This window comes from Mustela lutreola, chromosome 8, assembly GCF_030435805.1.
Source record: "Mustela lutreola isolate mMusLut2 chromosome 8, mMusLut2.pri, whole genome shotgun sequence".
Lineage (NCBI taxonomy): Eukaryota > Metazoa > Chordata > Mammalia > Carnivora > Mustelidae > Mustela > Mustela lutreola.
The window spans coordinates 56633836-56656157 of NC_081297.1; the positions used below are offsets into that span (position 1 = coordinate 56633836).

The 22322-nt window shown below is 58.8% G+C and overlaps 3 protein-coding genes across 4 annotated transcripts in view; all 3 read right to left on the reverse strand.

The window, feature by feature from the left end:
• Nucleotides 1-73: 73 nt before the first annotated feature.
• SHMT2 (serine hydroxymethyltransferase 2) lies at nt 74-5082 on the reverse strand. Its single transcript, XM_059184880.1, has 12 exons — nt 4931-5082; nt 3727-3924; nt 3150-3229; nt 2771-2971; nt 2413-2494; nt 2155-2277; nt 1888-2027; nt 1376-1541; nt 1088-1187; nt 846-1001; nt 657-764; nt 74-543 (listed from the first exon to the last, which is right to left on the reverse strand). The coding sequence occupies exons 1-12, from the start codon at nt 4961-4963 to the stop codon at nt 416-418; spliced, it is 1515 nt and encodes a 504-aa protein (XP_059040863.1). The 5' UTR covers nt 4964-5082; the 3' UTR covers nt 74-415.
• A 2531-nt stretch (nt 5083-7613) lies between these two features.
• NXPH4 (neurexophilin 4) lies at nt 7614-17087 on the reverse strand. Its single transcript, XM_059184882.1, has 2 exons — nt 16862-17087; nt 7614-9197 (listed from the first exon to the last, which is right to left on the reverse strand). The coding sequence occupies exons 1-2, from the start codon at nt 16916-16918 to the stop codon at nt 8343-8345; spliced, it is 912 nt and encodes a 303-aa protein (XP_059040865.1). The 5' UTR covers nt 16919-17087; the 3' UTR covers nt 7614-8342.
• Nucleotides 17088-20603: 3516 nt separating this feature from the next.
• Nucleotides 20604-22322, reverse strand: part of LRP1 (LDL receptor related protein 1) — a 79581-nt gene continuing 77862 nt past the window's right edge. For both annotated transcript variants that reach the window (XM_059184884.1, XM_059184883.1), the window contains 4 exons: nt 22173-22237; nt 21970-22060; nt 21731-21875; nt 20604-21585 (listed from right to left, as the gene is read on the reverse strand). In XM_059184884.1, coding sequence (XP_059040867.1) covers nt 21445-21585; nt 21731-21875; nt 21970-22060; nt 22173-22237 — 442 coding nt within the window. In that variant the 3' untranslated portion in view covers nt 20604-21444. The remainder of the gene's footprint in view (nt 21586-21730; nt 21876-21969; nt 22061-22172; nt 22238-22322) is intronic.

The following is a 22322-nucleotide window of genomic DNA, read 5'->3' on the forward strand; positions in this document are numbered from 1 at the left end:
GGGAGGAACATGTGGAGGGAGACAAGTCAGCACCGGCCAAGGGACCCCTCCCACAGTAAAAGGACAGCTCAAGGCAGGTTAGCATTTTATTAGATTAAAAACAGAAAGATGGGTGCCTACCCACCCTTTCCTCTGGCTCACAAGGGCAACTGGCCTCTCTTCAAGTAAAAGCAAGGAGTCTGTAACACTGAGATAATGGGAGAGCTCAGGGCAGAAAGCCCCAGGCCTCCTCCTTCTAAGTTTAGCAAAAAGAAATCTTCTCAGCTACAAAGTTCAGAGTATAGCTGGGTCTTTCCCTAAATAAGAACCCTTCCCTCCTCCAGCAAAAAATGGAAAGAGAATCACACTCCTCTCCATTGGTCCCAGTAGGCAGAACAATAAACTTCAGTCTGTGGGCCTCGTTTCCTAAGGGCTCTCAGCGCTCATCAAAACCAGGCATGGGGAAGGCCCTGGCAAACTGCTCCACTCGTTGCCTGAGGTCGGCCAGCCGATGACTTGTTTCTGGGTCCTTGAGCAGGAAGGATTTGAAATCCTGAAGTTTGGCTAGAGGGGGGATAAGGAAAAAAGCGGTCAGAACTCCAGAGAAGCCTGTTTGATCAGCCAGCAGGACGGACGGATAGCGAAAGGCTGGCTCAGCCAGGGTCGTGCCCACTCACCAGTCTTGCTCTTCACCTCCAAGCCAATGCTGACACCTTCATCTATGAAGTCCACAACTCTCCGAAAGTCATCCTCGCGGAACTGTCGAGAGGTCAAGGCTGGGGCCCCTGGGAGAGACACAGAAGAGGGTCAGCACAGTCCAAGCCCACCTAGTAGCCATCCTTCCTCCCTCAAAGCCCAGGTCTCACCGAGCCGCAGGCCCCCGGGTGTGATGGCACTTCGGTCTCCCGGACAGGTGTTCTTGTTGGCTGTGATGGAGACCAGTTCCAGCACCCGCTCAGCCCGAGCTCCATCCAGGCCCTTGGGCCGCAGATCCACGAGCACCAGGTGGTTGTCAGTGCCACCTGAGGGGAGGGACGGCCAGCAGGGGGAGGTGAGTTCTAGGCCTCTGTCTGAAGCTGCAGAGGCTCTCACCCACCCGCTGGCTCACCAGACACGAGCGAGTAGCCTCGCTCTAGCAGGGCATCAGCCATGGCCCGGGCATTCTTCAGGACCTGCAGGGCATACTCCCGGAACATGGGGGTGCAGGCCTGCAGGACAAGACAGGAGCACCTGGAACCCCAAGGGCCACCCCTCTGCCCTGCCCCCTTCAGCACACTTGTGACTCCATTCTTGACCCCACCTGGGCTTCCCTGCTCTCAGCTCCGATTCCCTCAGCATGGAGCAGGGTCTAAGGCCCCAGGCCAAATGCCCTCCCCACAAAAGTCAGCTCCCCAACCTGCTTTAGGGCCACAGCCACTGCAGCAATGGCATGGTTGTGGGGTCCTCCCTGCAGGGATGGGAACACAGCGAAGTTGATTCGGTCCTCAAATGTGTAAGGGATCTCCCGGCCAGTCTTGGGATCCACAGCCCGAGTCCCCTTCCGGTAGAAGATGAGTCCTGACCTATGTGGGAAGTGGGTGATCAGAATCAAAGCTGAGAAGAAAGGACAAGGGGTGGGGAAAGCAGAGGAAGCTAGCTGGCCTGGGCCCCCTGTGCTCTGAGAGTCTACCTCAGCTGAGCTGGTGTGCAGCTGAGCCCAGTGGTCAAGGAGAGCAGCCCTTCAGGCTCACTCCCAAATCCCCCAGCAGAGAACCGCCACTATGGACAAGACAAGGAGAGTCATCACACACTGAGGAGTCTCTGGGGCTTCAGGTGGGAATGAACCTCTTTGGGATGCAGCCCAGCCATGCCCTGGGAAAAGGGCGTGAAGACAGGGAAAGACGAGGCCTAACTTCAAGGAAGCCTGACCTGGCGCCTCGCAGGGTCTTGTGAGTGGTGGTGGTGACAACATCTGCATGCTTGAAAGGTGAGGGGATCACCTTGGCCGCCACCAGGCCACTGATGTGGGCCATGTCTGCCAGTAGGTGCGCCTTGACCTCATCACACACCTAGGCAGGTACAGAGACAGGGCTCAGCCTGGGGAGGGCCCACACAGGTCTCCCCCAGGTGGCCCCCCTTCCAGAAGCTCCCCTCTGCCTCCCTGGGATGTGGCCAGCATGCCAGCCCTCCGCCAACCTCTCTCATTCGGGCGTAGTCGATGAGGCGTGCGTATGCACTGGTACCAGCTATGATGAGTCGTGGGCGGAAAAGTCGGGCTGTCAGTGCCAGCTGGTCATAGTCAATAAGGCCAGTTTTAGGCTGCGTGGACAAACGAAAAGCTGAAGCCCTGAGAAGGAAGCAGGGCAGCTCACTCTTCTCCTTGACCCTGGAGGCTGCCCAGGACTCCCACCCCTCCCCATCCCCAGGAGAGGGCCACCAGGGCCCAGCACTCACATTTAGCTTATAGGGCATGGACTCAAAGAAAATGGATGTGGCTGAGACCCGCTTGACATCAGACATGTAGCCATGAGTGAGACTAGGAGCAGATGAGAGAGATCAGAGAGCTTCAGAGACGAGTAACTCCCAGACTTCACCACACCCTGCCTGCCCAGCTCCAGAGGACCCTGTCCCTGGAACGCTGCTCCAAGCAGGCACGATCCTCCCTGCTCCGTCCACTCTGTGCTGAGCACTGGTGACTGGGGTCTTCTCGTCTTCATTCATCCACTGACTTGCACGGCAGGACACATGGAAGATGTTCAGTAACTCTTTCCCTATGCTCACCAAAGCCAACACCCATCCCATCCATACTCACTGGCCCCCGTCGGGCAAGTCTAGCCCCATGATTCGGTCATGAGGCTGCAGAAGGGCTGTGTAGGCTGCCAGATTAGCCGGAGAACCCGAGTACGGCTGGACATTGACTCCCCACTGCACAGGATCCAGGTCAAAGGCCTCCAAGGCTCGGCGCTGACACAGCAGCTCGATTTCATCCACTACCTCTGCTCCTCCATAGTATCTGCCACAAGATGGGGATGTATCAGGGCACACAGAAAGGGTCCTGGTATCCCCTGCAACCAGAGGCAAAGGGCTGGGAAGGCCGCTCCTCTACACACGCTGGGAGGGTACAGGCAGGTGTCCCCCACAGGGAGCACCATCCCTGAGGCTGCCTTCAGCCCTCTGGCACCAGCCCTCACCTCTTGCCAGGATAACCCTCCGAGTACTTGTTGTTGAGACAGGACCCCAAGGCCTCCAGCGCAGCTCGGCTGCAGAAGTTCTGGGGTGGGGGGGATTGGGGGAGTTAATGTCAGAAGGTACTGAGCCCCTTTCCCTGGAGCCCCCCGCAGCCCTTCCCTGCCAGAGCCCAGGCCGCAGGGAGGGAGCTGGGTTCTAGAGAAAGCTGTTTTTTCATTCAGCGTTCCTTGTCAGGCCTGAAGAAAGCAACCTGAGAAACCCGGCTGCTGGGATGGATGTCCCCTGCAAGGCCACCTGTCTACTCAAACCTGTACTTCCAGGTTCCTCTTCCCTCTTGGGAAGGGGAGGGGACCACACTAGATTGCAGGGGCCCTGGACAGTTCTGAAAGCTAATGTCCCCAACCCCTAATCCAGACTGGCCCTGCCTTCTCTTCAGAGGACAGTAAGAAGAGGAGGAGATAAGGCCCAGCAGGAAGGCCTTGAGTCTGAAAGGAAAATCTGGAGAAAGAGCAGTATGATGACCTATTACTTCCTGCGCCCACTGTGGCCCATGCCGTGGTCTCTCTCCCCAAGCCCCACCTCTGATGCAATGAGCTCCAGGCCACGACACTGCCTGTCCTTCTCCCTCTGCAGCAGCTTCCACATCTCAGGGTCACTGTCTGACAGACGCTCCTGGCCTGTCCAGCCCCTGGCTGCTTCTCCAGTGTGGGTCTGGGCCACCTCACTGTGCTGGCATCGGACGGCCATCCTGACCAGCTGACCACATCTCTGCAGAGGCTAGGAGAGGAAAAACCAGAGTCAAAAAAACAAAAACAAAAAAAACACAATCATCCAAATAGTCTCCCAGCAACCCTCAGCCATGCTTATCAGGCTTTCTGGCTCCAAATCCAGCAGCCAGTGGTCCAGCAGCCTTTTCCAATTCTTGCCACCCACACCTCCGCCTTCAAACTCCAGTTCCAGAGCCAAGGTTGAGTTCAATGTCCAGGGGGTGGTTCTGATTTGGTCCATTTAATTCACCTCAGAATTTCCCTCCAGCTTTACCCATGAACCACTATGCAAAGCCAGAGGGCAAAGTTTGTCTCCCAGAAGCCTATGCCTCTGGAACTCAGAGGCAGTCCACTAAGGTTCCAGAACCTCCCCAACCCACAGGAACAAAAAGGTCTTCCTGCAGGACCTCCATGGCAGTCAGGGGGGTGGAGGCTGAGTTGGCAAGGATTTAGGCAATAGGCTGCAGAGGTAGTTTCCAGAGCAAGAGAGGTGGCAGACACCTTTAGCAGTCTCTGGGGGAAAGGTGGATGGGGGGAGCCTACTGTCAGGAAAGCCAAAACCCACATCCTGCCCTCTGTGCCCTCCATTCTTCCATGTCCTACCAGCCCACAGAGTCAAGGGACTCCTGATGTAAGTAGTGGGGCCGGGTTGCATCATCTGCAAGGCTGGAAGCTAGCAGGAAGAGACTGGGCTCGCCGGTCCAGTCCAGGAACCCGCTCATTCACCAAGGGTCCACGGGGCATCTGGTGCGGTTCTCTCCCCTAATGCCACGTGAAATGGGTGATCGCAGGCCCTGGGGCGTCTGGTTGCCGGAATGGCGAGGGGCCCCAGATGCTCCGCGGGCACTGGGGTCGGAGGAGTTCTCAAGGATTCCCTAGTTGCAAGTCCGTTCCCCGAGGACCAAAACCACGTGCATGGAAAACCCAGGAGAACCCCAGAGTTTGTGAATGGGAACTCGGGTAGGAGGAGCGCTCGCTTCCTATTGGTCACCCAGTATCAGAAGCCCCGTTCTTACCCGAGTCGCCCAGAGCAAAGAGAAGGGCAGCATCGCAACCGGAGGTCGCAGGAGGTCCAGCCACCAACTCTGGCGGGGGCAAAGCAAAGGGTCAGAAGAAGACTGATCCGAGAGCGCGTGCGCGAGAACGGCCCGAGAAACCACCGGATTAAGGGAAAGGAACTACGCATGCGTGAGTCCGCCCCTTTATGATCTGTTGGGAATTGTAGTTTTTTTTTTTTTTTTTTTTCACCTCCTTCTTTTGCAGCCCATAGTCAGAGGCTCTTGCCTGAAAGAAAAGAGATCCAGTGCCGCACCACCTCCTCGTTGTCCTCCAGCTTAGTGGGGGTATATCCCCGTAGCCATTTATTGGGTGCCTCCTGAATACCTACATTATTAGGTTCTTTGAAAATATAAAGATTCCTCTTTGAGCTAGAGAGCTGCCGTGCCCTGGAAAGCTCCCTGGCTTGGAAGGGTGAGACCTGAGTTCAAGTTCCACCTTTGGGACAAACTAGCAAATTAGCCTCTTTGGCCCTCAGTTTCCTCACTTGTAATTCAAAAACAACATGTAGTGAGGATTGAGTGAGACTCTGTATGTAAACATGCTCCCCAGAGCTCTGGAATGAATCACCGTCCCCTCATCCTCTGGCTACTCCATGATTATCTCCTTCGCCTGCGACATCCTGGAGCTGAGTGAGGCGCCCCCTCCTGTTGTTGCCACTTGTTGAATCTTGCTATCGGTTGACCTCCTGCCGCTGGCTCTAGCAGTCAGTGAGCTCTCTTTTATCCCTGGGGCTCTAGATCCTCAGAACCAGACAGGATCTTCCTTTCAGCCTGACTTCGTCTGGACTCATCCTTTGGGAGAGGGAATCACTGACCCCTCTAGAAGTAGGTCCCCAAACCTCGGGATCAGAATTGGCTGGGAAATGTAATATAAATATATGAGTGGGAGACTTCTCTTCCCTGGTTCTAATTCAGTGGATCTTAACGAGCAGACATTTGCCCACTCATGGTGACAGTAAAACCTCTTCTCAGTGATTCTAATAAGCAGTGATTTTGAGAACCATCTTCTTACTTAACAAAATGACACATTCATTCATTCACTCATTCACTCATTCAACAGACATGTTGCACTCCTACTCTGTGCCAGACATGGCCTAGCCTTGGAGATACAAGAAGAGATCACTGACTGCTGGGACATCAAGAAGTGAACAAGTAATAAAATGCAACAAGTGCAGTGATGGGCAGGGGCAATTCAGCTCCCAGAGGTCCAGATGTCCCAGGGGGATTGCGGGGAGGAGGAGAAGAGGATGGCTGCAGAGGAGGCAGTTTGTGAGTCAGAGGAAGAGGAGAAGGACAGTCCGTCACAGAACATGTTGACATGCAAAGTCTCATTTACTCTCCAGGACATGCTATTTTATTATTGCCTTACAAGTGAGGAAACTGAGACCCAGATGGGCTAACTTGCTTATTCTGAACATTTCCACTTGGCTCTCCTACCAGGCCTCAGAAGTCCCTGCTTTGCTCTAACCTTCCCTCCCACTCAAACTTCAGGTGTTCTCAGGTTTTCCAGCAATAAGCCCTTGGTTAGAGTTCTTCCTCCAGTCTCTGACCTAGAATCACCTCCCACCTCCCTCTTCCTTTCAGCTTGAGTTCTGTTATTCCCCCACCCACCCACCCACCCATCCACCCACCCATCCCTCCATCCATCCATGATTTATTTTCCCCTCAGCGACTTCTCACTCCCAGGCACGTCTAGGTCAGACTCACCTCTGACTCAGTTTCCTGCTGAAACCAGTGGGCAATTCCCTGGGGAGTACTGCACTAGCTGAGCGGGTATTTTGGCCCAGGACTCAAAAAGAAGGAAGGCAGAAGACCAAGTGTCCAAGTGTCGAGGTAGGTTCTGTGCCTCAGCTTGTTCTACCCCCTCCCTCGCCCCAGTCAGGGGTCCCCAGGGGAGGGGGGCGGCTGAGCTCCGAGAACTGCTAATGAAGCCGCAGCCAATTAACGCCCGGGCCAGAGTTGGGGGCGGATAAAATTAGCAGCGGCGGCGGCAGGAGGGAGCTGGAGGCGGGGGTGGGGAGGGTGGGCAGCTGGCTGAAGGGGGCCTTGTTTGCAGGCGGCCAGCGGCGACGACGCGGCCGGGCTCTCCAAACTCGCGCTCGTCCCTTCCCCCACCCCCTCGTCTCCGGCCTCCCTCCCTGTCTCAGCCGTCTGCAAACTCAGCGCCCACGAAATTAGGAAGGAAAAGGAAGATCGATGACTCCAGATGCCGCAAACACCGTTCCTCCTCCCCCCCCCCCCACCTGCCACTTCCCTCCAGCCCCTCGGAGCTTAGCAGGTTGTCGGCGCTCTGCCTACGCTGTCCCCGCGACTTCGTCCCATTTCAAGGCCTTATACCTCCTTCCCCAGGTCATCTCCAGCAGTCCGCTGGTAGTCCCCTTTCAGGTCTCCTCCCCACTCGATCTGCTGCGGCTTCCCTACGTCCACCTCGGGAGAAAATCCTCACCTTAGAGCTCCCACAGCAAGGGTCGCCCTCATCTCTCCCTCATCTGGTCTTGGATGACCTCCAAGGTGCTAGCTCCATCAATATTTGCCTCAGTTTCCTCGAGCCTGCCGAAGGAGGAGGTCCTGGCCAGAGCGCTGCTCCCCCATAAACCCACACCACCACCCCTTCCCTACAAAGGTCTCTCACACAGACACGTATTGGATTTCACTTTATTTTGTTCCCTTTCCCGTCTGTTGGGGCATAGAAAAAATATCACCAAGAGGAAGCAGCTGGAAAGGGGCAGGTGGAGCAGGACTGCAGGGATGGAAGGGAAGTGGGCAGAGGGCAGGGGCCCAGTCCATCGCCTAGGCCCAGGAGTTCTGGTACTGCTTCCCCTACCCTAATTAGAGTTTCCGGGAGAAAGGCGGACAGGCATACCGGCAGGCAGAAGGGGTTGGGGATAGGCCGCAATTTTTAGGCCTCACAGTCTTTACGTGGGGACAGGGTGGAACAGGAGGACAAGCGCCTGGGGGTAAGAAAGGGTGCGACCAGGGTGCCAGGCCAGACGTCATTAAAGATGAGGACAAAGGGAATGTCCAACCCAGCGCCCAGGGGCATGAGGGGGACCCACTGCAGACATGAGGGACGCTGGGACCTCCTTCAAGCCCCATCTATTCTAGATCTGTGCTCTTGCCTCTCCACTTTGGGAGGCAGAGGAGGGGCTACCTCTCCCCCCAGGCCCCCACCCCTGCCTCGTGGGCACTCCCCATAAGGAAAGGGTGGACCTATGGCGGGTGGCTGACTGTCCCCGGGAGGGCTGTTCCTTCGCCCTCAGAATGGAAGGGGTGGACACGGCCACAGGAGCTGCGGGGCACAGGGAGGGGTCTCACTTAGGGAGGCCGGGGTTTGGCACGAAGCTTAGGGTCCGGGCGAGGGCGAGGCGAGCTACCCAAAGTAAGGGTGCTCACTCTGGAAGTTATAGTCTGGGCACACCTTCTGCACCAGTTTGTAGTCAAAGCTGAGGAAAGAGACGAAGATGCAGATGACTTTGAAGGGCTTGGCGCAGAGCCAGGCAGCCTGGCTCTGCGTGTGCTCGGTGAAGCACACCTGCGATGGGTCGTACAGGCACGGGCGGTGCTTGCGCGCGCGGTTTGTCTTCTCATACTCCACGTGGCAGTTGAAAGCGCGAGACTCTTTGGCCCCGGGCACTCCCAGCGCGCCCCCGAATGGGCCCGCCAGCGCGCCCCCGAGGGTACCCCCTAGCCCCGGTCCCGCGGCCGCTATTCCCAGCGGGGGCCCCAGCCCAGGGAGAACCCCTTCCAGGGCCAGCGTAGACTGCAGCGGGTGGGGGGCCGGCCCTGGCAGCCAGACGCCCCCGAACTCGACCCGCTTGGAGGGCGGCACGATACTGACGCTGAGGTTGCCCAGGCTAGACGAATTGTGGCGGAAATACACGCTGAAGGTGCCGTTCACGTGGTCCACGATCTTGCCGGTCACCAGCAGCGAAAACTTGAGGGTGTGTACCCGGAAGTAGAAGTCCCCCCAGCCAAAGATCTTTTTGGCGCGGGCCGCTTTGATGGACGGCTTCCTCTTGGTGCGCGGCGCCGGCAGCGCCCCCGCCCGGGCCAGTGCCCCGGTGTGATTAGCTGGCCAGGCCCAGCTCCAGGCGCGGGCGGTGCCCAGGCTGTGGGAAGACCTGGGCACCGGGAGCTGTTGGCCAGGGGCGCCCCCTCTGGCCGCGGCGGGGCGCAGCTCCAGGTACTGCGGACTCCGGGACTCTGGTATCTGGGCATTGACAACCTGTGGGCGAAGGGAGAGCAGAAAAGAGAGGCGCTGGGGTTTTCCTTGGCCATCCCAGGATCCTACCACCCCCTACCCTACCCGGCCAGCCCCCTTTCCCAGCCGCTGCGAGCCCAAAGGGAACTGGGCGGTCCACGGTCAGTGGTTCCGGGCTGTGTACTGGTGTAGGCCTGCAGCCCTTTCAACCTCTGTGCTCTTGGCCAAGTCACTGACCCGTTCTCAGTTCCCACATCTGTGAAATGACTTGGGAATCCTTGTGTTCCGGAGAACTCCAGTGCGAACTGAGGAAGGCAAAAAAGCCAAAGCCCTCGGGGCTGGATTAGGGAATGGAGCTGTGGACACCGCTGGCTGGGTCTCCCCTGGCCTGGAACCTGCTTGGTTCCAAGTAATGGTGGACTGGGGAGGAGCTGGACTCAGGAAGACCAGGCCGTGGGGGCTGTCAACATCCAGCATCAAGAAAGAAGTGAAGACCTCCCAACTTGACCTCTGCCAAGGCTTTAGTCTCTGCCCAGACCTCAGCCTCTACTCCCTTGTAGGGAGGGGCCCGGGAAACTGGCGGAGCAAGAGCCCTGGAGGGTCTCACGGCTGTGGGTTGAGGCTGGGGGGCTACACAGGCCCCCCTCTTCTCCTCCGACACTCTTACTGTGGGAGAGGCCGCCTAGTGGCCCTTCCCTGGGCTTGGAGGGGGCTGGAGGACCGCCCGTGCCTGCCCTCACCCGTCCCTGCCTGTCTCAGGTGGCCGCTGATCTGGGAGACAGCGCGGGCGCGAATACAAGATGGATCGAGAGGCGGGAGCGGCGGGGCCAGGCCCCGGCCATCAATTATCCGGGGCGGGTGGGGTGGGGTGGGGGCTGGCCGGGAGAGAAGGAGACGTTTGAGAGCCGGAGGAGGAAGAAATATGGAGCCGCTGCTCCAGCGAGGGCAGCGGGAGGGAGAGGAGCCGGGAGTGTCAGAGTGTGTCAGTCAGACTGTTAGCTGTGGCCAGTTTGTGTGGCCCTTGCTGCGGAGGTTCAGATTGCTGGGAGGGAGTAGCGCGGGCATCATCCTGGAGTGCTGGTATGTCTGGCAGCCCTGGGATGGTTGTGTGTGACCGTGTACCTGTAGTGATGGTGTGTGGGAGAGTATGTGTACGTGTGCACGCTCACACGCTGTCTCAACCTGTGGTTGTGTGTGTGTGTGTGTGTCTGCCTGCCTGTATCAGTCTGAGGGGCCTGTGTGTGTGTGTGTGTCTGCTTGTGGTGCTGGTTGGTTGTTGTGTCAGCCTGTGAGGGCTCCGTATATATGCCTGGATTGTATGTGCCTGGGTTGGCTGTGTGTGTCTGTGTGTTGATCTGAATGAGGCTGTCTATCAGTTTGTGGTGGTTCTGTCTGTGTGACTGGTGTGGTTGTGTGTCTGGGTTAGCTGTGTCCAGAGGGGTTACTTCTCCTGTGTGAGCTCCTATCACCCTCTCTCTATGAGTTAAGCTCTTTCTCAAGGGTGTGTATCAGTATGTCCACAATAATAGAACAAGTGCGGTGTGTTGGGGGGGGATGCATCTGTGTGAGTTGTATATGAATGGTCTCTGGTGGGTTCCTCACTGGCCTACAAGCTGAGTTTTGGGTAGGTAAAGAGGCCTGGCAGCATGGGTGCCCCCTGTGTTTGCACATACCCTGTGTACACAGCATGAGTCCACAAGGGACAGGAATGCCAGAGTCAAGCTGCTGGGCTAGAATCTCCACCGCCTGGTCCCCATCCCTGCAGCACTGCGATCCCGGGTTATTAATGCTGCCGCCACCCGCTCGTCATACATATTTATCTCCCCCCTCATTCCTCCTCCCGTCCATCCCTCCTCCCAGCTCAGGTGAGGGGGGCGGGGGCGGCAAGAGTGATTGACTCAGACAGACAAGCTTGAGCTGGCAGCTAACACCGGGAGGGTGGGCTGGAGAGGGATGGTGGGAAGGGTCCCAGGCCACACTGTTGAGGGGGCAAGACAGACCTCCAAGGAGGTGGGCTTGGAGAGGGCAGGGCCTGAGCCTCAGGTCGGTCACTGGAGGAAGGGAGTGCATAAAGCTTCCAGGGAAGGTCAAGGAGGGGGGGGTAGTCATTTGAACTCTGACTCCTAATCTCCTCACCCCTCTAGGTCCAACACTGCCTTTCCAGGGGCATCCATCAGTCCCCAGTCACCTGCTCTTATGACCCTGAATACCTCTGAGACACCCCCTCCCAGTGCACCCCTGCAGCACTCATAGTCCTGCACCCAGCCCAGGACTTGTCAGAGGCCGCTTCAGACCTACGACCCCTCACAGGCAGGGGCTGGGAGAGGAAAAGAGGTTTGGCTGGGTGGTGAGGGGTGCTGGGGGTTTCCCCCCTCCCCCACGGCCCTGTGATCCCAGACAAATTGCTGTCTGCGCTTCTCTGATCCTGGCAAATCCCTGGGCTTTGGGCACCCACACCCCCACCCGCTGCAGGAGACTGCTAAGATAAAAGGGAAGAGTTGGGGGGGCGGCCAAAGCGACCTTGGGGGGAGCTCGGACAGAGAGGGGGTGAGAGTCTGTGAGGAAACGAGCCGAGAAATGGGAACATGGAATAAAATAAAATCAAATCCTCCCTCTGGCTTCCTCGCTTGCACGCTCTCTCTCGCTCTCTTTCTTCCTTTTTCACTGTTTTTCCATTTCTCTCAGAGACTCTTCTCTGAGTCCCTCACTCTGTCTCGAATTTTCTCCTTCCGTGATTCTGTTTTGCTCCATTTCTGTCTGTCTCTCTTGGTTCTTTCCCTCTATCCTTCTGTCTCCATCTGTGGGTGCGGTGGGAATGAAGGAAAGCAAGGTGATAAAGGAGCCCCTATTTCCCCAGATCCATGGTGCTGTCCCTCCCCCTCCCTGACTGAGAGTGGGAGCAGGGTGTTGTCCGAGGAGGGGTCCCCCTCGCTCCAGAGCTGGTTTAATTAAGCTAATTGGGCGCGGTGACATTTGCCGAGGGGAGAGGCTAGTCTGGCTGTTGGCGCAGGGGCGGAGGTGCTTGGTGGCGGGCGGGGGTGTGGGTGTGGGTGGGGGGTGCTCCTCACCGGGCGCCTCCAGGCCCATGCGGGGCGGGAGCCCAGCCAGGAGCGCTTTGCCCCTAAGGCAGTAAGCCCACGCAATGGAGGGGAGTTGAGGCTGCCTCTTGCTGCTGAACAAATTCCAGTGTGTGTGTGTGGGGGGGCTCTTTCCGGATGGGACTGGGGGGGGGAGGGGGGAGATTCAGGTTGTCGGGCCCCCCCAGCCGCATTGCAGGGCGCACCTCCCCCAGGCCTCCAGACCAGTCCCTGGCTTCTTTCCGCCAGCATGGGTCAGGTGGCGCCGCTCAGGATTCCGGACCCAGGAAGGGAACGGCACCCTGTGGCTGGGGAAGGAACAGTGCTCCTCCAGGCCCGGGATGGGGAAGGGCAGCGAATTGCGAATTAAGCCCTTGTACCTAGCAAGGGGTGGGGGTGGGGGCCACTGCAGACAGGGCGGGGTGGAATAGACAGGGTCCAGTTGGGAACCAGGGACAGAGAGGGGGGTAAGGACAGAGGTGGATGGATAGGATAGGCTGGGGTGAGGGCTGGGATGGGGGGACTGGGGTTTGGGACTTGGCAGGCACAGGTATAGGGTGCAGCAGTAAGGATGAACAAGGATAGGCATGGAAACAGGGATGGAGAGGTGATCATACATGGTGGACAGGCACTGGGTATGCAGACGGGGAATGACGGCAGGTGAAGAATGGAATGGAAACCAAAATGGGGATGAAGGAGAACAGGGATGGTGGTTGAGGAATGGGCACTGGGGATGGCAAGCGGGGCTGAGATGGGGTAGGAACCGGAAGATGGGGATGGCAGCAGATGGGGGCAGGAACAGAAATGGGGGATGGGGAATGGTTACTGGGCAGGAGCAGGGGTGCTGAGGGATGAAAAGGCCCAGGAAATGAGGATGGCAGATGTGAATGGGGACTGGAATGGGCAATGGGGGACAAGGAAGGAGACAGGGGACAGGGACGGAGACAGAGCTGAGGACAGGTATGGGGGACAAGTCAGAGGAAAAAGCAGAAGACGGGCAGGACTAGGTTATGGGAGGGGGCCAGGCAGGTAGAAGCGGATGATAGCTCCTTCCAGACCCCACTATAGCGTGAGGGGGCGGGGACCGCTGGTGGGGCGGGCTCTGCCCTTGGGCCGGGCACCCCCTCCCCCTCAGCCCCGCCTGCCCGCCTGCTCCAGGCCTGCAGCGCAAGGCTCACCGTTATCTGAATTTTGATTTTATTTTATTTTATTTTATTTCCCTGCTTCCTAGAGCCGGCGCAGTCCCCCCGGGAACGGCCGCCCCCCGCCCCGCGCCTCACTTTATTATTGCAATAAATGTGCCTATAAAGGCACGGGCTCCGGGGCGCGGTGGTGGGGGGGGGGGAGAGCCGCGGAGCGGGGATGTAATTTCCCGAAGCCGGAGCCGGAGGGGGAGTGGGCGGGGTGGAGGTGGAGGAGGGGCAGGAGAGGGAGAGGGGGAGACTCGCCAATTTCTAGCGCTCAAGGCAGCGCTCCCTGCTCCCCATTCCCACCCCTCAGCTCGCTTTGACCCCACACGCCGCTACTCGCCGCTGCACCCAGCCGTGCTTGAGCCCTGGGACCCCTACCCCATCTCTCCGCGGGAAATGCCCTCTCTCTGTTGCCCTGGTCCCTTCCGGACCCCACCCATGTGGAGTTGCAGGGCTCTGTTCAAAGTTCCCCATCTCCTTGACAATGACTTCATCTCTTGAGCCCTGGGATGCCCCCTTACCTGGTCTCTATCAACGTTTATGTCGCCCCTTCCCAGAGACCTCGCCTCTGACCCCAGTGACACTTCATTACCTTGTTTCTGTCTCCCAATTACTTCACCTCTTCCCCAGTTACCCAGTCCTGGATCTCCAGTTCCTCCTGCACCCTCAACCCCATGACCCTCTAAATTCTCCCTTCCAATGGGTACCTCTCTCATATGTGCAGGCTCTGGCCCAAGGGAGCTGTCACAGCGCCCCCCTTCTCCTGTGCCCCTGGCCCAGCTGCGTCCCTTGATTACCCCCAAATCCCGGACCCGGCTCTGGGCCCTCACCCAGGCTGCGCGTGCCTAAGTGGCCCAGGCAGAGATTAGGTGGGGGGCTGGAGAGGGGTATAAGGCAGGAGCCGGTGGCTAGAAGCAGGTCTGGGGCCCGCCAGCGCTGAGAGAGGCTCACTTGGGCCTAATCCTTCCCCAAGGCAGGATAGAACTGGAAAGATCCCACAGGGCCCCGCCCCTGCCCTCCCCTAGCTAATTAGTAATTAGTGATTAGTGACTATTGATCGCCTGCTGCTTCTCCCAGTAGGCAGCTGCTTTGGCAAGGGGTGGGAAGACAAGAGATGGATGGAGAGAGGAGTCAGAGACCTTATCAGAAAGATCCTGAAGAAGGTCTGGCCAAGAGGCCTCAGTCCCGGGGGCAGCAGAAGCCCGGGGTCAGAGTCAGAGTCCCAGGCTCCAGAAGGGGAGGCAGGTGGCAGGGCAGGGGCTGGGGGCGGGGGGCAGGGTTAGTGTTGGACAATTAGGGTTTTCCAAAGAGCTACCTTGTCATCTGTCCCCCACCAGCCCCTTACCATGTTAATATACTCCCAGCCCCCGCACTGAGACAGCCCTGAGAGAGAGAGAGAGAGAGAGAGCACGCGTGCGTGTACGCGCGCGCGCACACACACGCACACACACGCCACACTCAGATACATGAACACATCCTGAGGCTCACAATCCCACACCCACACTCAAAGGCACTCAAAACCACAAGCACACAGACATTTACAAAGCCCAGAGACTTACCTCCAGGCAACACATGCACCTCAGCACACAGATGCACTTGGAGATCCACGTTGGGCTATGCACCTGTGCCCACACTGTACCCACAAGTGCACACAAGCACACAGATAGGTACCTGGACACACAAACACTTCTCTACACACACTCTGCCATGCAATTACACATACATACACACCCACAGTCCTTCCATGTGTGTAAACACTGATTCTCACACGCACACAAACTGGACTAAAAGGCAGATACACTCGCCCCCACTGCCTCCAACACAGAGGCCCACAGCTGCAGCTCTGAGCTAGATCCCCATCGTTCACATCCTCATGCTTACTCTCCTTCAAGTCTCTACCAGATGTTTCATTCCCCTTCAGGGGGCAAAGGAAATTAAACCAGATCTGTCCACAGGGGAGTTTATTTGATGCGGAGAGTGGAGAGAAGAGTGGGGAGGAAGTACAAAGAAGGGGCAGGGGACTGGGATCCTTACCTCCATTCCCCGCAGGCCTTCACATACACAACTGGCTTGTGGGGCCCAGGGCCCCAACTGTAGTAGTCTAAGGGCAGGGCTGGGCAGCCAGTGCAAAGGGAGTTCCTGCCAGGGGAAGCAGTCTTTGTGGAGGGGACCCCTCTTCCCATATTCCAGCCCCTCAAGGTCACCAGGCGCATTTGGGAGAATCAGGAAGCTCAATCACCAGCTCCTCTAGGACAGTGCCTACCCTGCTGGAGTTGCTGAGTTTGATTTGGCTGAGCAGGTGGGGCCCAAGTGTTGGCAGGGGAAAGGCAGGGGGGCTATACCCCTTCCAGACTCCACAGGGGTTAAGGGCTGGGGTGCAAGAAGTAGGGGTTTAGGAAGCTACCTGCCACCTCCCAAGCTAGGTAAGTCACAGTTAGGGTGCAGGAAACAGAAAAGTCACAGGCAAGGAGACGATGAAAGGAGTCGGGGTCCAGGGCCTATGCCCCCACTGTGGGGCACAGAGAGGGCACTGTGAAGCAGGCTGTCGTACTCACCCCTTCAAAGCCAACACCACACACCACAGTAGCTTACACACGCACTCTGGACTGGGTGTCCCAGACACATGCACGCACACAGGTGCACACGCTGACCCCCGCACTCCACACCAGCACATATGAGCACACTGTGTTCAGGAGTTGAAGCCGTCAAGTTGGGAGGGAGGCAGATCAAATCGGGGCCTCCTCAGCCTCGGTCCTCGCCCCAGAGCCTCGGGAAAGAGGCAGCTGTGAGATATGGAAGCCAGAAGAGCACAGGAAGAGAGACTCCCCTTCCAGACAGCCCCCACCCTCATCAGCTGGGCGCGAGAGAGGGGTGTGTCTGTGAGGTTTGTGCAGGGGAGAAGGTGTCTCCGCGGGAAATGTGATGGGAGATTGTAGCCAAGTTCGGCCGAATCTGTGTGCGCGCGTGTGTCGGGTCGTGTATGCTCACCTGGCATTGTGACAAGTGCAGAGAAGAGAGATGGGAAGGCGAGGTGGAGGGGTGGAAGGACAGACAGCGAGGAAGGCGAGCGACGTTGGCGCGGAAAGACGGCAAGGCTGACACCCTGCTGGCTTGTCTGTCTGTCTCGCACTCCCGCTCAGTCTGGCGCACTCGCGGGTCGGGCTTCGTCCCCTCCCCCGCCAAGCAGGGAGCCAGATCCAAGTCGGGCCTCCACCCCGGCACCCACCCCCAACCCTCAGCCAACTTGGGCCCAGGAGAGCGCCCGTCCTAGGTCGGGGAGTCTGTCTGTCCGCATCCGCCGCGCGGCGCAAAGTTGGGACTCTCCGCGCTAGGGGCGGGGCGAGCGCACGGAGCCCCTCGCACTCTGGGACCTTTGCGTTCCGGACCCCCGCGCTCCCGCTCCAGCCCGGCTTGCCCTTACCTTCTTCAGGAGCCACGGACCAAAGAGCAAGAGAAGCCATTCCGGGAGCAGCCGCATCTTCCCGGGCGGCTGAGCGGGGCGAGCGGGACGGGTCCCGGGCAGGCCGGAGCCGGGCCTGGGGGCGAGGGACCCTGGGCTGGCGCGCCGTGCGGTGGCTGCCGGAGCGGCGGGAGCAGGCGGCGCGGCCCGCGCGGACTGAGCGAGAGGAACCGATCTCGGCGCTGGGGGCGGGGCGCGGGCGGGGGAGAAAGTTGGGTCGGACTCGGGCGGGCGGGCGGGGGGGCGGGGCTCCGCGTCGCTCCAATCCCCGCCGCGCCCCGCGCGCCCCCTCCCGCCCAGCTGGGGGCACCGAAGGTGACTTTCACCCCGACACGCCCCGGACACGCCCCCGGCCCAGGTGCGAAGCGCAGAGGGCTGCGGGGCCTAGGGGTCGTGTACCCGAGAGGCTAGGTCTGTGCCCTGATGAGGAATGGGGCAGGGTGTGGGGCCCGAGGCTCCGGGACCTTGTCCTCGAAGGGGTGCACGGCGGAGCCGGAGCCCGGAGAGGCTCAGCGGCCCCACAAGACCTGGGTCCCTCGGCGCTCCGGGCCCCTTCTAGGCTCCAAGCTAAGGTGGGTCCGGGGCAGGAGTAGGGCAGGGGCCTCGGTGAGGGCGGGCGGGGCCTCGGGCGGCTGCCGCCGCGCGGCGCTGACGGGGATGGATGGGCGCCCCGCGGCTCATTCGGCCGGGAGATGAGAATCATTGATCACGGACGGAAACCCCATCACGTCTGTCAATAGAGCTGACAAACGGCGCCCGATGCCCCCACCTCCGCCCCCAAGGCACCTCCGAGGGCTCCGGACCCCTCTGCTGGACCGGTCGTTCACTTTTGCCCCTCGCCTCCCACCTCTGACCCCCACGCATCCCAGAGAGTCCCTGCGGGGGGGTGGGGTGGGGCAGGAAGTCCCCTCAGCGCCGCCTGCCCAGTCTCTTGGTGCAGTCTCTATCCCTTCCCTTCCACTGTCCCATCTTTCACCATCAGCTCCTTGTCCCTTTCCTTTTCCGTCTCTGCCCTTGTCTCTGTCCCTAGCCCCAGCCTTGTCTCTGTCCCTATCCTCTTGGCTGTTTCTTCACCAGCTTGGCTCCCTCCTCCCCCTAGTCTCGCTCTCTTCCCTGCCCAGGGAGTCTTCAGCTGTCAGCTGTTGCTATGCACTGAGGCTGTGGCTGAGGTTGTGGTACGACCGACACCTAGACAGTGAGAGATGGGGACAAGCAAAGAGATAGAGAGACAGACGCATATCGTGAGACACCAACACCCCCCCTCCCAGGCATGCACGCAGATGCATTCACAGGGACAGGTCACACCACAGAGGTGAGCACACAGGCGGAGTGAGACATGGTCATGCAGAGCCCAGCACAAACACACAGGCAGGTGCACACCTAGAGAGGCACACTGACACACACAGATGGACACACTCAATTCACACACACACACACAGGAGCGCGGGTGCGCGCGCACACACACACACACACACACACACACACACATACAGATGCACACTCACGACAAAGACGCACACTCGAGCACACCCAGCCAGGTACTTGGACCTCAGCCCTCTTCCTCGCCTTGGCAGAGAGGCAACCCCCCCACAGACAGAGACGGACATGCACTCAGGTATACGCTGGCCCTGGCAGTCCAAAAGGCAAGCCCGGCCACATACAAAGAGAGACTCAGATACAAAGATATGACAGACAGCGGGAAAGATCAGCGATGCTGAGAAAATGAGGCAGACACGGAGACACCCAGAGAGAGAAGCCAGGAGGCGGGGGCCTGGGTGCAGATGGGGCCGAGAGGAGAGACGCCGGAAGGGGCAGGAATGGCCAGGCCTGAAGCCCCAAGCTCCAACCAGAATCCTGAGCCCAGGTGCCAAGCCCAGGGGCTGCTGTGAGAGAGTGGACGGGGCCAGCGGATACTCCTGGGCCTAGGGCACCCAGCTTGTCACTCGGATCTTGATCTTCTGGAGTCCTGACCCACGTCATCTCTTCACCTTTTGCTAGTCTTAGGTCACCTCCTTCTGTCTCCAGCTACACACACACACACCATTCCTGTTTCTGGGTCTTTGCCTCTGCCCTTGCATCTCTCCATCTGTTATCTCTGTCTCTTATTCTGTCTGTATCAGCCTCAGCCCCTGTCTGTTCTCCATCTCTGTCTCAGGCCCATTGTCCTCTCCAGGTCAGGAGTTCGAGGACTGCCTCCTGGTAGACCCTTTCCTGGCAGGTCCTGATGGGCAGAGGGAGGAAGCTGACAGGAGGGGTGTGTGTTCCAAGCCGCAGCTGGGGGCCCCTCTCGCTCTGCCCGGGATCTTGAGGCGACAGGCAGAGAATCAGTGGCTCCCCGGGGGCGCCAGATGCACGGCTGGCAGAGGGAGGGAGCGAGGGGGTGGGGCTGGTAGTGGTCGGGAGCAGGCTGGCGCTAGGGGAAGGAGGGAGCTGGCTGGCGGAGGGTGGAGGGGGTGTGGCAGAATAGCCCGAGGGAAGGAAGTGAGAGGCTAGGCTGGGGTCCGCCTGCAGGTGCATAATTAGCATCGCGGAGGGGGCTGTACTGGGCTTAAGGGTGAGCGGCGCTGCAGGAGTGCGTGCGCCACCTGGTGGACAGATGAGGCCACAAACCTTCCCAAGAAGCAGTGGAGGATGCCTCTTCCCCAGCAGGGTGGCTCTGCCCTGGGGCTCCGGGGGTGCCCCAGACAGAGCACAATCTGAGAACTGACTTGGAGGCTGAGGCCGAGTTGGAATCTCGGGGCTAAGAGGGAAGGGGGGGTTCTTGTTTCTAGAGGTGCCTAGACTCAGAGGTTCCTCAAGAAAGGAATAAGCTGAGGAAGTCCAGGCAGGGAGGGAGGCAGAAAGCATAGCAGTGGCCTCCTTTGGGAGAGCGGTAAGGGTTCTTCGGCTGTTTGCAGATGCCCTCCCTGAGCTCAAATTTGCTTTTAAGGGGAGAGCGGTGCTCTAACTCTCTCTCAGTCTTGGACAGTGTAAAGCTGTGTGACTTTCTGCAAGAGGTTCCCTCTCTGGGTGAGGGTTGAGGCAGACCTGGGACCCCTTTGATTGTGGCAGTCCTTACCTTTAACCCCTGGGATGGCTAAAATGATTGGTTAGCTGGATCTGTTGGTGGCCAGTGGGGCCTGGCAAACTGGTCTTCCTAGCTCTCCTTCAGTCTAGGGTGCCCCCCGCCCTCCTTCTCCTGAATCTAGAGTTCTAACTTGGCATCTGATTAATTAGTCTCCAGGAGGATGTTAGCGCTTCAAGAGCAAACTCCGGCGGAGAGAGCTGTATGGAACACCCTGAAGGACTGATTAGAAATCGTTTCACAACCCCAGTGTGTTCAGTTCTTATGGTGGGATTTCTCACTGTGGGAGATCTTTTTTTGGGGAGGGCTGGTGGTGATGTCCCACAAGTGACAATGGAGAGAAACAGATTTTGGAGTTACTGTCCTAGAGCCAGAGAGGATATGCGATCCACAAAGGTGAAGTCACTGGCTCAAGGTCACACAGCCAGGAGAAGCTGGTCTTCCTCGTGAAGTCCAGTGCCACCCTCCCCCCCACCCCCAGCAGCCAGATGGAGAGGGAGAGAGCTCAGGAAGAAGGGCACTGAAGACCAGACTCCCCAGCCCACCTCTAGCTCAGGGCAGGCCTCCCTCTGGCGGCTGAGGCAGGCAAGCACAGCCCAGCTCCCAGAGTCTCACACTCACAGGTAGACACAAGTGGCATTTTTTCTTTTTTTTACAATTTTATTTATAACAATATCTGTGTTATTTAGTTGTAAAGGAATTCAGCAAAAATTATTAAAACGTTCATGTCCCCAAAGCGGGGCTGCCCGCTTGCCCTTTCTGGTTGTGCCCCCACCTTCTCCTCATCCCCAGGGGAGGGTGGGGGAGGCCGGGGGACGGTTACCAAAGAAAGTCTCCAGCCCTGGGAGCCATGGTGGGGGCACTGGAGAGGGGGAGGGCCTGTCTGGGGGGGTTATTGAGCATGGCCATCTCAGAGGTGCCCCAGAGTGGGGGCTGGCGCATGGAACGGCCTCCCCCAGGAAGAACTAAAAGATTCCATCCTTTCCTTGCTGCCTCAGCTAGAGCCAAGTCTTTCAGACAGAGGCAGCAAAGCACTCTTCCCTCCCCAGAATAAGCCCTGGGGAGCTGGGAGGGATGAGAGTGGGGTGGGAAGAGAAGGGGGAGAGCCTTGACAAAGTGTCTCGTACAGGGAGGGGAAAGGCAGCACCACCAGCTCTCCCAGTGGGGGTGCATTTTGGTGGAAGGTGGGAGGCAGGTACCTGTGAGCCGCAGGAGCTCCCAGAGCCCTCCCTGCCCCCCTCCCTGAAGGCAGCATGAGGGGGTTGCTGAGGAGCAGGCAGGAAGGAGGAGAACGGAAAGAGATAATACTGTGCTCGCTTGCTCACTTGCTCACTCACATATAAAAAGTAATTCCTTCATTTTTACATTTATACACCCCGGCAGGGCCGGGAAAGGGCTAGCTGGGCAGGAGGGGGCTCATCAAAGGACTTCTCTGGCAGGGGGCAGGAGGCTCTCTGGGGTGAGTCCAGTGGTCAGGGCCTTATGCCAAGGGGTCCCCTATCTCGTCCTCGGGGCCCCGGCCCAGGAGTTCTCGCTTCTCGTCCGTGCTGGCCAGGGAGTGGCGGCTGCCATGGCCACCCATGTAGAGCGTGGCGTACACGGGGTTGGTGAAGTTGGTGGGCTGCAAGGTGACAGTTCAAGTGGGGCTCAGGATGGAGTCGTTGGCCCGGTTGCCCAGCCCCCACCTCCATTCCATCATCCAAGCCGGGGCCCTTCATCACCCCCGCCCCCCTCACACAGCCTCCTCCCCTGTCCTCCCGGCCCACCTTGTCAGGGTCCAGTGCAAAGTCAGCATCCAGTAAGCCCCCTACATCATCAGGCTCCCCGCCTTCATACATCTTATAGGTGGGGTTCCCAATCTCCACATTCATGGCCCCGTTGGTCATCCGCTGGTGCTGGAAGCCCTTAGCCCTGGGGGAAGCAGGATTTTAGGGTGCAGGGATTCTAGGAGGGCAAGGCTAGGATGGTAAACTAACAGAATTTTCCAGAATTCTCCTTAACTCACCCTCGGACTCGCCGCTTATACCAGAATACCACTCCAGCTACCAGAAGCACCAGAAGCAGCAACAGCAGAGGGATGAGGATAGAGGCCATGTCTGGAAGGGAGAAGGCGGGAAATGGAGTCAGAGAGGTTCAGGGAAAATGAGAGACCAAAATCTCCCTGCTCCAGAGCCCTGAAGCTCTGTCTTCCCATTCCCAGCCACCTACGTCCAGGCTGCTGTTGGCTGACCACCTGCTCCTCACACCGGGGTCCTGCCATGTGGGGCGGGCACCTGTAGACAGAAGGGGCAGACCTGAGCAGGCGGGACCTCCACAGCCATGGCTGCCAGGGAACTGGGAGGGGCCACAGGGTCCCAG

Bases quoted from the DNA above. Each gene is read 5' to 3' on its own strand.
- SHMT2 (XM_059184880.1), bottom strand. From the start codon at position 4,963: ATGCTGCCCTTCTCTTTGCTCTGGGCGACTCGG. The intron at 2,495-2,770 runs GTGAGTATGGAT...ATCTGCTCCTAG, and splicing joins GACTTGCCCGACGGGGGCCA to TCTCACTCATGGCTACATGT. The intron at 1,188-1,375 runs GTTGGGGAGCTG...CTTGTCCTGCAG, and splicing joins TGGCTGTGGCCCTAAAGCAG to GCCTGCACCCCCATGTTCCG.
- NXPH4 (XM_059184882.1), bottom strand. From the start codon at position 16,918: ATGCGGCTGCTCCCGGAATGGCTTCTCTTGCTCTTTGGTCCGTGGCTC. The intron at 9,198-16,861 runs GTAAGGGCAAGC...CTTCGCCCACAG, and splicing joins GTCCGTGGCTCCTGAAGAAG to GTTGTCAATGCCCAGATACC.